General features: G+C 43.7%; 1 protein-coding gene across 4 annotated transcripts in view; it reads right to left on the reverse strand.

The window, feature by feature from the left end:
* ptprua (protein tyrosine phosphatase receptor type Ua) overlaps positions 1 to 15,753 on the reverse strand; it is a 198,892-nt gene that overhangs the window by 41,462 nt on the left and 141,677 nt on the right. For 2 of the 4 annotated variants that reach the window (XM_035183322.2, XM_035183321.2), the window contains exons 12-17: positions 14,396 to 14,675; positions 11,068 to 11,104; positions 5,982 to 6,120; positions 3,866 to 3,895; positions 3,303 to 3,463; positions 2,751 to 2,938 (exon numbers count right to left, since the gene is read on the reverse strand). In XM_035183322.2, the coding sequence (XP_035039213.1) occupies positions 2,751 to 2,938; positions 3,303 to 3,463; positions 3,866 to 3,895; positions 5,982 to 6,120; positions 11,068 to 11,104; positions 14,396 to 14,675 (835 nt within the window). The remainder of the gene's footprint in view (positions 1 to 2,750; positions 2,939 to 3,302; positions 3,464 to 3,865; positions 3,896 to 5,981; positions 6,121 to 11,067; positions 11,105 to 14,395; positions 14,676 to 15,753) is intronic. The other 2 variants (XM_035183324.2, XM_035183323.2) reach the window with 1 other exon arrangement.

Genomic DNA, 15,753 nt, shown 5'->3' on the forward strand with positions numbered 1-15,753 from the left:
AAGTGTATTTATTTTTACAGAAATAGACATTGAAACTGTCTATCAGTCTATTTGCTTTGAAGTGCGCTTGGTACGTGGAGAAAATAGGGAACACGCTGACTCTGTGGAAAAGCAGTGCAATTAATTTTGCAGGCGAGAATAATCGGTGTTTTCACACAAATATTTATTGGCCGGCCCTGGTTCCAGATGTTTGCTCCTGAGCACAACTTACTGTACCCTCCCCACACCAAGGGCCCGACTTATTTGCAACCCCGCCTCCCCCCAAAATGACTTGCAACATGTCTGATCAATGGCAGCCGCACGACCCGGTGGGAAATAAGGGTTATGAAGTCTGACAGCGGTGTGCAAGCTGATCCCCTTCATCTTGTTTATTTCTCCAGGCGATGGGGGAGCCAGACTGAGGAGAAAAAAGAGACCCGTATATTGATTTTGGAGGGGGAAATTTGTTGGCCCCTCAGGGGATAGCTTAATGAATCGAAGAAGTTCATCTGGCTTCCTGCAGGTGGAGGTGCAAAAAAAGGTCTTATCACCACTGGTTGATGTGGAGCGCCTCATGTTGATGTCAAAAGACGGCTCAGAGATCTCAACTAGTCCACACAACTCCAGAAAGTCTACTGTATATTATCTCTGTGATGCAGATTAAGTAAGACAGCATTTTACAGCTTCCTTATAAGTCACTCTCCATTTGAGCCTGTTCAAAGTAAACAGTTCTTTCCGGAGTTCATGGACCTATCTACATACCTGCTCAAGCCGGCTGTCATTTGTGAGGGGTCAAACTGATGTGTCATCACATTTTAATAAAGATAACGCTACAGCTTCTGCAGAAATGAGGAAAGAACCCACAGCCCAGTGTTGCAGCGTGAATTCAAAAAAGATGAAACAAGATAATAGAAAGATAAAAGATTATAAAAGATGTTTGATGCACTGCAGTACACTTTGGGATGCCAACCATTTTAAGTCCAACAGCAGTGCAAACACATCTCTGTCTAGATATAATATTAAACGTCTTGCTTTCACAAATACTGTGGAACCACACGGGAGAAATTTGAAACAAAGCCTCACCTCACAATCAGATTATGGGAGGCCACAGGATATTATAGCTTTTCATGTTCCAGCAAAGGATAGTTCTACCAAACATTATATTTATGTGATTTTTGAACATCTTATTCCCAACCCATGTGCTGCTGCAACCGCTTCCACTTTCCTGGTTCCAGGCTTTCAATCAGAAGTTGGAGTCTGGTTGTACTGGAGCTGTATATGCTGCCAGAGACTGAGGTCCAACAAACTTAACAGCAGTAAACATCCCAGTTCACGGTGATGGGTAGGGCCGAGATCCTCAGCCTGTTTACCGACTGAACTCAAGTTCCACTGCTGCTCTGAGTATACTGTAAACAATCACTCCTACACTTCATCTCGATATTTTCAAACAGCCGGGCGTCACGTTGGTTCAGTGGTTAGTACTGTTGCCTTCAACAGCAAGAACGTTCTGAGTTCGAACCTGCCTGCCGACTAGGAGTCTGTGTGGAGCGTGCCTGTTCTCCCCGTGTCTATGTGGGTTTTCTCCAGGTACTCCAGCTTCCTCCCTCAGTCCAAATACATGAACTTTAGGTTGATTAGAGATGCAAAATTTGTCTGTATGTGTCAGCCCTGCAATGGCCGGACAACCTTTTCGTGGTCTACCCTGCGTCTCGCCGGCTGTCAACTGGGATTGGCTCCAGCCCTCACCCTCAAAGGTTAAGCGATAAAGGTAATGGATGGATGGACAGATGTATGGATGGGGGAGGGAGGAAGGGATGTATTTTAAAACAACATTCAATACTCTATTCAGCTGTCCATACGTACCCATAACACAGTCTACAACCTGAGAGGCGGACTGGAACAATAATTAGAGAAGGAAAATTGTCTCCATACCAGGGCGCCCTGTTAATGTAAACTGGTAGACTCCTAATTCTGTAGGCTAATCCTATTTGGTCGATATAAGAGGGAAAATTGGAGCTATAATTCCATCTGGTGCGTCAAGCTGATTAACACTAACTTAAGTAGACGCAAAGAAGGAGAAGTGATAGACACGAAAGAAAAAAGAGAAACATCAGCATTGCTTTTTAATAATGAACTTGTTTGTGCAATATTCCTGCTGGAGTGGTAAGTAAAAGCAAAAAAAGCCCCTTCAAGGTTAGAGGAGCTCCACTGTCACGGTTCTATTATCAACAGGGCTAGTAGTAATGGTTGTTTGTGGTTATCAATGGGAAATAAACGGTCGTCTCATGTGTTATAATCTTGTGTTCGGTTGACCCATCCATTCCCCTTGACCTCCTCCCTACACAGCCTCTACAACATCGCCTTGTACTGTTGTCATCTTTGCTATGGCCACTAGAAATATAAACATATGTTGTTCTGCAGAACCTGCATTAGTGACGGTTGTTGCTGTTGTTTTTCAAGGACAGTCTCCCCCCTCTTGAGTCGCTCTCCATTTTTCCATATGGAGAGCGACTGTTATGGTGTAACTCCCACTCTATGTTTAAAACACAGAATGCTACGTTTGGCATAACACACACACTGTACTGTTGTTCAACATCAAACTGGGAAAAGCATTATGGACCTTGCTTTGTGTGTGTGGGCACTGACATAGAAAAACACGTGAGAGCCAAACACGTTTCCCTTCACTTGAATTATGAAGACAGCCCGAACCATGTAAACAGCCTGAGACTAGAAACACTACGATACATCATCTTTGTTTTTTCCTCTCTCACCTCATATTCTTGTTTGAAGCCGTAGCCCTCAGACGTCTTCATCTGGTTGATGTGCTGGAGGAGGTCGGCGACCCTCACAGCGGGGTGGAGCTGACCCGTGTGATACGGCGAGCTCTTCCTCCGACAGTGGCGGTGCGGCGAGCCTCCCAGTAAGCTGCTGGACTCGTTGACAGAGCTGCGCTGTTCATCTGGGAACATGAAGTACGCATACAGTTAAAGCCACACCACTGATACTATGCACTCTGTGACACAGACTTGGTTCCTTTGTTACTGAGGTAAAGTCGGCTGAAAAGTGTAAGGGGGTGGGTGGGGGAAGCGGCTGAAGGACAACAGTCAGCGCTTCTGCAGAGACGTGACGGCTGACTGACACTGAAGAATATTCAAACAGACAGGAGGCTTGCAGGAGTTTTCTCTGTTGAGAGCACCTTGTGGTCTGGCACAACAGATTGGATACAAGCTTGCAAGTAAACATGGCTGAAGGTCAGGGAGGAGGGAGCTTCATCTCCCCTGACACCTCTCTCAAGAGCACCCATATGCTCCTCGCGGTCTTACTTCGAGCGTTGCAGCTGTGGGCATCCATGAAGGAGTGGGCCATCCTCTCGTCCTGCTGGAGCGTGCTCTGCTCTGTCATGCTGCAGTCTAAAGAGCTCAGCTTCCGACCCTTCTCCTGCCTGTAGGACATGGCCGCCTTGTTTATGGCCACCTTCTTCCGACTGTAGAAATACAGGAAGAGAGAGACAGGGCAGAGAGAGAGGGGGGAAGAGAAAGAGTGAGAGGAGGGGGGGTAATAATAGACAAAGGACATCAGAAAAGGGGCAGAGTGAGAGGAAGACAGGCAAAGAGATAAGGAAGAAAGGAAAGCAGGATGTGTGAGGAGATGAGAAATTAGACTCAGAAGATTGGAACTGGACAAGGGAGAGAGTGAGATTTGGAGATAGCAGGAGAGTAGGGAAAGGGGGTGGCGGTGGGGCAAAAGGAGAAGGAGGATGAGGAGGGGTCTACACTGGAGGATGGGCGCTAGCAATGCTAAATTCCACTTAAGTAATCCTGGGACTACGGAGGGCAAGCAAGGGGAGGATGGCGTCAGGGTGGAGGATGAACAAGGAGTAACTTACGGGTAGTAAGGGTAAGAATAGAAGTCCCTTCTGATTAGCATGAAGGAGGAGGAAAGGAGAGAGACAGAGAGTGAGGAGAAAAAACAGAGAGGTGACTATGGTTTATCAAGATGGGCATCAGGAAGATAAATGAAGATGCTCAGTGCGTTGGAATGTTCTCAGCTACACTTCACGAAGCAGGACAAAGCATGACAAATGAAGAGAGGGCTTGTTGGACGCCAAAGCTCAGCTGTGGACCAACTCGATTTTTAAACATTCACTAATCTGGGCTTTTTCTTCAAGTTCGAGAATAAAAAAAACTAAATTTGGAGGTGTGAAGGAGAGAGAGGTGAGCTTGCCACTCCTCTAATTTTGCTCCTCATCACTAATCTCTCTTAGCTGCTTTTAGAAAGACACTCTTGAATCAGATGGTTGAGGTTGAGTAATAAAAGGATTTATGTAGGTTAGATTTAGAGGTTAAGGTAAATTTAAGACTTCTGAAGATGTTATTCAGACCATAATGATTCAAATGTATTGATATATATGAAACAATTATTTATATCTGTGAAGGATTACAGGAATTGGGGAGTGTACCGCGATAAATTCCGATCAGGGTTTTTGTAGACTCACTTATCAGTTCCATGTTGTTCTTTGTACTTTTACTAGTGATTTAATATCAGTATTGTTGAGAAAGAACTAGAACACACTGAGACATTCCAAACCACGCATACCACCGAAGACTTTCTGTTAAAAAATAAACAGACACATAAACTAATTTCAATGCAGAATGGAAGTAGCATTAACAAAAGTAAGACTTAAATGTATTAAAACATAATATCAAGGTAACTTTAATGTATTTATAACATTCTAAGGCCTAAAAGTAAATTTCTTGACTTTTTAATACCCTCAGAGAAACACTGAGTAACAATTTTACAGCTTATTTCTGTCTTTCCTTTTGGGGCTCATTGTAATGCACCTTATTGTTCTATTCCTATATGTGGTTTTCTTTTTTGTTTAACTTGAACTTTAAATAAAATTTCATTATTCACAGTTTCTCTGACACTTTGACTTCGACTGAAAATGTTGACAGTCCATCAGCCCGCATCCAGATGGTGAACGGGACGCAGCGTCTGACATTAAGATTCATCAGGCAGTGAGAGCTGCAAAACTCTGAAAAGAAATGAAGCCAGTATGCAAAACGTGTGGCTTAAACCTCAGCCTACATGTTTCAATAAATATCTCAAAGTTTGAAATCAGTTCAGAGTGGAGTTTTCTGTGCGGAAAGCCCTTTCTTCACTTTTCATTCCTTCCCATTTCCTGCGTTTCGAGCCCCCTGTTGGGATCCTCTGATTTTCCTATTGATCACAAAACACATTAACATATAGAGTCGAACTTTGTACATGCAGGGTGACAATATTTTGTGACTAAATATAAACACTCTGCTCCTGCCTCATGCGGCTGTCTGGCTCTTATTGTGTCTGCTGGATTGGCCCAGTGAATCTTATCAGTCAGCGCCTTCTTCCAGACATCCCCATTCATTCTCCCTCTATTCTCTGTGAGGAAAGAAAAATCCGCGGGGTGGAGGAGTTCCTACCTCCAAAAAAAAAAAGAGGCAAAAACAACCTTCCTAACCAATTACTAGACCATCCACTGGCACCTCACAGCTGCTCGCCTCATGTAATTGAGTGGGCAATGGAATAACATGCCCCTTGATGAAATATTTCACACTCAGATGACTGTTCCACCATTGCCCAGCGAGCGGAAGAAGAATACACTGCAGGTGCGATCGACGACTGAGGTAATTTGCAGGTGGAGAGCAGCCAGCGGTTCCAGTGCGAGCGGGTCTGCATTTTGAATGTGCTCAGCCAACACGCAGACCTTGAAATTAAAAGATGAGAGGAAACACAAAAGCTTGGCTGAGGCAACGGTGGAGGAGTTTAGGATTAATGCTCTCCCATCCCACTAACTGATTGTAATTCACTTGCCAAATGCATTCCTCAGTAGACCCTAGCTGCCAAGCGGGATGGGGATAAATTGACTCCTCTGGATGGGATATACACACACAACAAGACTGTGACAAGGTCTAACCCATCTCACATCGCCAGGGAGACAGACAAACATCTTCACAGCCACTCACCCCTTCTTCACAATGATGACGATGGCCCCCAGAAGCAGAATGAGGACCACCAGGCCACCGGCACAGGCCCCGAGGATCAGGCCCATGTCCTCTGCATGCTGGGATACCTCCAGAGCCCGCTTCGAGTCCTTACAGGCAGCTGTACAGGAGGGAAGAGGAGGAGATGGACACAGTGACGGGTTGATCAGTTCTAATTTGCAAAGATGCATCTTCATGCAGTGGTTTGATGTCAATAAATCATTGTGGCACTCATTTGAACAATTACCATAAACAAACACAATTATTGCCAAGGAGACTGGCAGCCTCTGTTGGTCTTAATACTCTGCTTTGGTGGGAACAGAGTTTTTGACCAAGTCCTGGCACAAAACAACAAGAATATACTGTTCCTATAAAACAAACAGAGCTTTCATCCAAGCGACTAAAAAAAAAATGTTTTCTCTCTTACACCCAGTGGAGGTTTTTATGAAGCCATGCGGATTGTTTGGGTTTTATTTGTCCAGATATATGTGCAAAAGCCCTCTGCCTTCACCCATCTGAAATGGGGATGAAAAGAGTTGTTTGTGGTGCTCAAACCTGCTCACATAAAACTGAAATTCAGCATTGTTATAGCTGGGGAGGGAAGAACAAGGCTTCTCCTCAAGGAGGCTTTTATAGCTGAAGCTAGAAAACTGCTTTAGTAGTTTTATATTTCTGTGTTGTGCTGATTAACACGCTGCTCATTCTGTTTGCTAAACAAGGACGAAAACTAACTTGTGCAGAAATTAGATGCTAACTGAGCTGCAAATTCAAAGGTAGTTGTTTCTAAAACACTATGTCTCTTATCTAGTGCAGTGCCAGGCAGGAATGAACAACTCTTGATATATGCTTTCCTGCCCGCTGTAGAAGAACCAAAGAAAATAAAATTTTAATATCTGCATCTCGTTTCTTTTGCATTTCATTAAATCTGAGTTCATCACATTGAGTTCAATCAATTTGTGTCAAATTGGTGATGAATGGTATCGAAGGACATGAGCGGTCGCTTCACATGTATCTTTAATGTGCCCCTCGTTGGCAGAGCAACGAGATGTGTATCAAACTACCAGTTACAAACACAAAGGGGTTGGTGTTGTAACAGATCCTGATGGAGTCTGTCACAGTAACACCAACGTTGTTATTGCAGAACGCTGACAGCTTAAGGATCTTCACGCATCCACCATGATTCAGTGTTCAGGACGGAGGCAGCTCACACAGGAGAGTGTTTCCAGCTCAAGCCTGTTTATCACCATGCAGAAGCTGCACCACACTCCATCACCAGATGCTGCACAATACAGAGCTCACTAGACAGTACAGGGCTTAAACACTACTCCCGTGCACTTTTATCAGCGACATGCGCTTCAACAATAGAGACTTATAACACTCATTCGGCGTTGGAGACACAACACTCTGGTTACCTTACCAAACTGATACATTCAGGCGCTCACCACAATCTATATGACACAGTCTTGGTGCATTGCCATGTCACCTCGCCAGGAGCATGAAATCTCCCTCTCTGTGAATCATCCGGGTTCCCCGCTGTGTTTTATCCAAAGGTGAAACATTGCTATGAAGCATGAATGAGCCGAAGGAGTATTATTACACTTCTGGCAGCATGCTCTTCATTAAGAAGCCATCTCCCTGATGAGAAAACAAATGAGGCAGGGAGTATAACAAAATACAGGGAGATGGAATCATTTAAGGGCCTTGGCGAGGTTTGGCAGCTTGGCTGAATTGGACAGTATTTCTGTATTTAAACAAAGCAAAGATGCTTCATGGGGGAGTTATTGCTTTTTTTTTATGTGTGAGGGAGTGAAAAAAAAAGGTCTTTACGGTGAAGCAGAATGCAGAGTTTGGCTTGATAAGCTGTGAACCGGTGGTGACAATAGCTCCTGGCAGACAATAGCCTGACAGACTTGCCGTAATCACACGAATCACGCTGGGTGAGTCATTCAGCTTTACGGGGCCTTATTTAGATGTCGGCTATCACTGTAAATTTTTAAAAAATCCAGCAGTGTGCATGCAGGTAAACCCAAGCTGGGAGTAAGAGAGGGAGGGCAAAGATGGTGAGTTGTATATTACATCATAACTCATCATTTTCCTTCATCTGTTTCGGTCTGTAATTTACCACTGTGTTGCTTTGGTCACACTGAAAAGAGGACATGGGTATAAACAGACTGTCGCCTGGACACCAGACCAATCAGGAGGCTCACGTTTATTCACACCCACAGATGGCTCTGCTACCCCCCCCCTACCCTCCCCCCACTCCAATTCTGACACACTCATCCATCCATCCTGGAAACCAGTCAGGCCAATCACAACCATGTATCTATAATGGGGCTGGTTCGATATGATGGAAAGCTGGAGTTACATGCACTATGTCGCTCCGTGTACTGTATGTAAATTCGGTGCATGAGTAGCATTCCACCAGTGCAAAGTCAAATCGCACCCGGCGCTCCCCCTGCTGTGGCTCAGTGTTAGCACTCGCGGTACTGTCAATAAAACTAAACCCCTCATTGTTTGCAGTTTCCTTTTTATTAGCCTCACACATACAACATAAAATCGCAAACAAAAGCCATCCAGCAGGAACAGATCCCAACAATCACCTCCGAGCTTCTGGTCAATATTAAGCTACTGTGAACAATAAATCAAGAAACCTGGCAACTCGGAGGATTAATGTTAAATTCCTCTATAGAATCTACATAATCCATACTCACATACATATATGTTGCATGAATAAAAATAAAAAAACTAGTCTTGTTGCAGAATGGAGAATATTTCAAGATAATTTGATTTGCAATGAACATGTTGCCATTCTTCTGTGTCTTGTGTAGGCCATATTTCACCTGAGAACAAAAAAAGACCAAACTAAGACACACCCAGTGGTGTAGAGAAAAAGAACAAAAACATAAAACCCACAAACACCTGTCCAGCACAGCGGCGGCTCGGCGCTGCACTGAACACAGCTTCCAGGGACGGGACCTCTGTGCCACCTCTGAGGGGACCGCAGGATCATCAGCGTGTCCTCTGGGCCTGCCTCCCACAGCTGTATACACACAACTACAGTACAAAAATGGCTTCTATAAATATGCCAGCAACCCACCTCCCCTAATCTACTTATGTGACACGCTGGCAGACAACAGTAAGCCAGGATTCTTTGATGTCATCACACTTCAGATAAGAAAGAGTTCAGGGAGAGAAATCCAATTTAACTGCCACCTTTCTCAAGAGCACTACAAACTTCAGGCAGAATTCAGCGGGGAGGAAGGGGGGGGGGGCACAACTCCATTTCACCCTCTGTCTGTTTCCCTCTCCCCCATTGTTTGAACTGAGAGCCTTCTATCTGTGTCTGTCTCTCAAGCAAACACTCCTGGTCGCTTCCTCTCTCAGGGAGGACAAAAAAAAACAAGAAGAATGAAACGTTGCCGTATTGTGGATTTCAAAGCCATCAGAGCCCGAAAGTTTTTTTTGCCAAATGTCAGTGTCAGTGATTCAAGAGACACAGAGTGAGAGCACGGATGCATGTTTGCTTTCACCTTTCCTCCAGTGTCTCTGCTGAGGAGAGACTGGCGTGAGGGGCTTCCTCCCTGCAGCACCCAAAACAACACCAAGTCCATGTCAAAGCCCTTAAGCAGCAGCCTGATCCAGGATATCTGCCCAAAGTCTCTCACATGCACCACACAGCTGAAGCCACTGGAACCACGAGAAATTCCTACAGTGGTTATGATTAGATTGAGAATCCCAATTCCACCTGTTCCACACGATGGTAGGGGGGGGTCGGTAGCAGATTCCAACCTTTTATGGTGCGCTTCCTAATGCGATAATAATACCATATTATTCATGGGGATGCAAAACTCTAAGGCTAACGCTTAACAAAGGAGTCCACGGGGCCACCGCATGAGCATTATCTTATCTGCTTATTACAATCATTATGATCCATTATAATCTTTCAATCCGTGTCAATGCAAAACTGTGCCTCTGCAGCCCTGAGTGAAAAACAGAAGGAAATATTGTAAATCTTCTAATTACAATTGAGTTAAGGTGAAAGCTGTTGCGTTCAAGTTGACTTTCACCTCAGAAGGTTGAGATGAAAGTGTGTTATTGTAACAGAGATGTCTGGTTGCTAATGCCAGGGGTAACACTGTCATGAAGCCGGCGATCCTATGTCTCAACAGTGAAGCAGATGATATTTTAATAATCATCATCCTTTTCACTCGTTACTCGATGGCATCTGTGTTTACTGCTATCTCTGTTTGAAACAGCATTTATTGTTTCGACCACTGGGGGCAGCAAACAAGTGTTGAGCAGCGACTGCTGGAAAACAGAATGACAATTTGTCCCAGTGGCCATTTGCGGTACTACGACAAATATAATACCCAGTGACCTACAAGCTAGAGTCCTGCACCGGTTAATCCACAATTAAGTTGTGTAACGGGTAAAAATCTATATATATTTTTATAAATTCACTGATATGGGCACAGGTGAAAATCTAACAAACGCTGGTGAGTAGTGGGTGAGATAAGAAATCAGACAATATTTTTATTTATCAACTTATATAAAACCTATTCAGGTACAAGGTTTTGACCACTTCATTTCTACATGCAGTGGGGACAACTTGACAACACCAAGTCTACTACATTCTGGCCAGTTGGTCCAGACCTTGGTCCGAGGCAACTTTCCCACCTGTTATTTTAGTTCGGACTAAGTCTAAGTCTGAGGATGTGGACCAAACGAGGTTAGTGTGACAGCCTCCTTAAGTGTTATTACAAATGAAAGGGTTCGAAAAATGCTGTTTTCACTTCGTCTCCTTCTGACTTTAACTACATTCAATATTTGCAATTCTCATAAAGTTGAAGGTCTGAAAACTGCAGTGAGAGAAGAGCAACAGCTCTGTGTGTGCTGTAAAACTATACAGCGCTCGATAAAGCGGGCGAGAAAGAATTTAGGGAGAGTAAGACCACGGGAGAGCCATGTTAAAGGTAAACTAATTTATAATTAATTTGACACCTCATTGATGTGAGAGTGATACATGGAGCACCTTAATGAGAAACGAGAAAAGAAAAGAAGGTGTTACCTTTGCGAGCGATCCGAATGCAGTTGATTCTGGTTTCCTGTGAGTAAAAGAAAGGCAGAGTTAATGAATCTTGTGTGGTGCCATGAACACATATTGATTAGCATGATGGAAACAAGCACGGCAGTGTAAACTAATCATGTGTTAGTCTGCTGAAATCATCAACCTTGTCTGAAAGCGTGTTGGCTGTGCACATCAAAGTCACCCAACTCTCTGCTGGGTGACAGAAGAAAATAATTGAAATTTCCCAACACAGAAGACGTCTCCTTGTGATGGGAGAAGACCTCTGCTTCTCTTCACCATGTTCAGCCACCTCACCTGGCTCCCCTGATGGGCTCAGACCCCTCCACCCAAAAAACATCCACCTCCAACTCAAAGATAGAGGGGCATGTTACCAAATTAAGATTTAGGGAAGTTAAACCATTCTTTATGGGCAATTATGCTAATATGTGCTCTGAGACTGGCGACAGGAACCTTTCCCCTAAAACAGTTGCCAAATTACCTTTTTTAATTGGAAATCCACTTGAAGCGGATTCTCATCTCCTCAGTGACAGATCAGTCATATTTACTCGCACCCAGGGGTTATTGAAGCTGCGGCAGGTTGTATGTCATGTGTCATCTTGTCCTTCGTCAAGGTGGGATTTTGGCCTTTTGGGGCAGAAACGCCGGCGCTTGTCAAAGTCGCAATTTAATGCAACCAAGCATGGATAAGAAGTGGGATTTATAGTATACTATCCACATCCATGGGGTGGATTGCAGTCGCATTTTATTAAAGAGGATTTCAGCGTTACCACATATGAATCATATGAGTCATCAAAATCATAAATAATAAATTGTAAAATGTAATCATATTTTACAGCCTGACATAAACGCTACAGTTTTGAGTGGTAGAACTTAATAATATTTGCAACCCTAAAGCCTGACAAGAAGATGAGCAAAATGAGATATGAAATGTTGAATAAATGCATCAATCGCACTAAAATAACCCCACACACCTTCACAATTGAAACGTGTCAACAAACTGTTCCCCATCTACAAATCCAGCAGACGTGCAGCATCATTAAAGGGATAGTTCACCCAAAAATGAAAATTCACTCATTATCTACTCACCCTTAGGCTGATGGGTGAAATGTTCGATTGCACAGAATTAACATAACATGCCTCCATACTGCTTATGTGGTGAAGTGTCCGCAAGCCCCGACATTCAAACTCGACTCGAAACAGCATCATTTCCACCGCGTTTTAAGCCTAAATGTCCACCAGAAGCGGCTAAGCTAGCAGACTTAGCATTTCCGACGGTCCCTGAATGCACCTGGTCATAAGATATCAGCCGACTTTTAGGCTTAAATCTTGGTGTCAATGACACCGTTTCGAGTCGAATTTGAATGTCGGGGCTTGCGGACACTTGGATGACACCACAGGAGCAGTATGGAGGCAGGTTATGGTTTTTCTGTTGTTTTATTACGTCTGAAGAAGGACTCACCATTGACTTCAATTGTATTGGATTCTGCTCTAACACAGTTTACCCCTGAGACTCCAGAGGTGTGTTGTGGACTCAAACACTTCACCCCCCTAAGACTGTGTGAGCTGTTTAGAGGCCGTGGACAGGGGGTTACAGATTGGAGCTTCTTTCTTTATTAATTGTGGAGTTCAGACACAGGCTGAAGCTATTAGCGTTTTGATGTTTTATCATGTTACTTACATAGAGAAGTAACATGAAATCGCTAGAGCTGATATAAACTGCTACCAGCAATGTGTGAAAGTGGAAACAAGCATTGCCAAAAGAAGAGAGACCTTCGACCTGGATCTAGCTGCTAATACAAACAGATAAACGATTCAATAATACATTTGATACTTTTGTGATTTTGTGTAATTTGCCAACCTGGAGCTGAATCAAAACCGCTTCAGAAGCCAACCCTTTCCCTGTCCATGTGCCAGTTCATCCAATAAGTGAAAAACTGGTACGAGTGACAAGTAACCCCTGATGATGAGTAATGAGAATTGCAACAGAGGGCTGAAAGGGAAAATATCAGCATGCTGTCATTTTTGCTTTTACTGTAATAGATAGCAGCAATCTAGATATTTCCAAAGAGCCAGATGACTCCTGCAGACATGACAAAGAGAAATGTTTGTTTTCTGCTCGTGTGCTTCACAAGAAAACTGGCAGCACCAATCATGCATCTTTCAAGCGCCACTGAAGGCAGATCTGCCAAAGCAATTACTGTTTCAATTCAACGGCAGCTCATGGTCCATAGTAAGCCTCTCATTTTTTTTCAGGGTAATTGTCAAAATAATTTGTTTTTTTCTTTCTTTCAGCTAGAACAGGCCATATCTCATGAAACACGACTATAATTTAGACCGGAGATGAGAATATTGCAGGACAAAAAAAGAAAAAGTCATCAACATGAATTATAATATTCAGTTGCTTATGTTGGCTCATTTCTGCCTCAGAGAGGCTGTGCCAACAGAGCTTTTAATTTGGTCTCAGGGGAGACTCTTCACAAACGGCTCTCCATGATGAGTAAAAGTGCTCGGCTGATTTCAGATCAAACAGGAGAAATTTAAGTCAGACACGCAGCATGTTGGTCCTGACCCGGGCCAGAGGCTGCCTGCCGGCCTTCCAGGCTCTGGAGGCCCACCAAGTGGCACCCAGAGGAAACTGGCTGCATCCTGTGATGAGTCAGGTACTGATATTTAGATGAGAACCTGCAGGCCGGCACACGTGAGCTCCATAAGTGCAGAAGGATTTAAGGAACATCGGTTTTCCACTGCTTCTGCCCAGCAACATCCTTTTTCACAGTTTCTTTTCAGATATTTTTATGCCTTACAGACAGTGTTTGATTTTCCTTGAAGAAAAAACTTAAAGACCAGTAAAGTTTTTATAAAGAGCTTGAATATGAGGGATTCTGACAACTGGATGATTAAAAAAAAAGGCAGGAGTGCACATTGTGATCTGCAAGCAATTATCTTCTAAAAGCTGTTAAGATTCATTTGCCGCATTGCTCGTGTGATGTTTTTGAAAGGTTTTCATGGAGAGAGAAAGAAAGTCCCTGTTCCCTGTTTCATTGAGAATCTATGCAACATTAACAAGTCTACGATTAACCAGTGGGAAACAATCGACCCAAGGCAGTCCTGAAAATGCCTCACATACATCAACCCATTTGGAAATAAATAAAGCCTTGTTTATGCAGAGGGCTGCTTCCTCTCTCACGCTGCCTCCTGACTTGGCTCGACAAAAATCTAAATTGACTGACAAGGTAGCTAAAACGAAGAGGCAGCGTGCCCGGGCTCCACAAACAAAAGCCACGTCTGGCATCTTAATGGTTATTACCCCTCTGAAGTTGCTGGTGGCCTGAAAGTAGATGAGGTAGTTCTTGGTGGGGTCCAAGGGGCTGTTCCAGTAGCCGTTGTAGGTGTGGTTGTCTCCCACGGTGAAGGGGGTGGCCTCGGGCAGACTGCTGGGCGCCAGCTCGGCCGTGTAGTAATGCGGCGCCCCTTTGGCCTGGGCCTCGCTGTGGGAGTTTGGTGTCGGGAAGCAGTCGACGGTGCCGATTTCCCTCCTCCTCACCTGACGGGACCTGTCCTCTTCCACCACCACCACCTGGTAGGCACTGCAGAGGACAGAGTGGGCCTCAGTATAAAGTCATCTACTGTCATCAGTAAATATTCAGACAACAAACTTTTCTCAATTCCACTGTTAACAGAGGGAGTTTCTTGAGTTTCAAACTCAGATTGAAACCGAGTTATATTAAGTTAGATAAAAACACAATTTCTTGTTTGAATTAGTGCCCGTGCTTCTAAGGGAAAAAAACTAAATTATGCCTTGTATTTATGAAAGCAACTACAATTATGATAAGAGGGAAATTGGATGATGAGAAAAAAAACATAATCACAGTTGGAGGGGTGCCTGTTGATGCAAGATACCACAGAATAGAGAATAAAAGAGTCATGTAATATAAAACATAAACTCTACAAACTGTAATTATCTACAGTAAAACATGTGAACTACATTGAACTCTCTATATAAGGCCATTGTAATAGCTCTCATTTTTTAAATTGCCCCCTTGGAATACTTTTAGCACTTTTATGAAAAAAAACATGATAACTTACAATTTCAAAATGCTATATCTACTAATTTCAGAAAGCTCTCTCTGTCTGTATGTATGTGGCTCATATATTTCAAGAACCGTTCATCTTATTGACTGCTATACCCTCCATATTTATACAATTTAAATAAACAGGCAAGCAGTGCTCTTTAGTAGCATCAATGTAAGCAACAACAACTGATTCTCCAGTTCTGTGTTCTGTGCGGCTGAGGTGAGCTTCACTGTAATTTGAACACACAGGTGAGCAGCTCTTTGTGAAGCAGCGGTGGTCCAGCAGCAGATCTTTACTTGATGCGCCTCAATTATTGCAGATCACTTTTACAGTTTCCGGGGGGGAAACAAGCTGCAAACAGTATCACCACAGGCCGAGCAAACAGGCAGGTTTAAAACAGACACTGCACCAGTTCATTCAAATAAGAAAGAATCCAATCCTGCACTGTTTGTGTATCTTGCCAACTCCTGCCGTAATTCTGTAGAGACGTGAGAATTTATGAGTGTCTTTAAAGTCAGATCTCCTTTTCTGTCTGTCTGTCTTTGATGGGAATTCAACACACATTCTACAAAATGTGCCACGAAGCATTTG

This window comes from Hippoglossus stenolepis, chromosome 17, assembly GCF_022539355.2.
Source record: "Hippoglossus stenolepis isolate QCI-W04-F060 chromosome 17, HSTE1.2, whole genome shotgun sequence".
Classification (NCBI taxonomy): Eukaryota; Metazoa; Chordata; class Actinopteri; order Pleuronectiformes; family Pleuronectidae; genus Hippoglossus; species Hippoglossus stenolepis.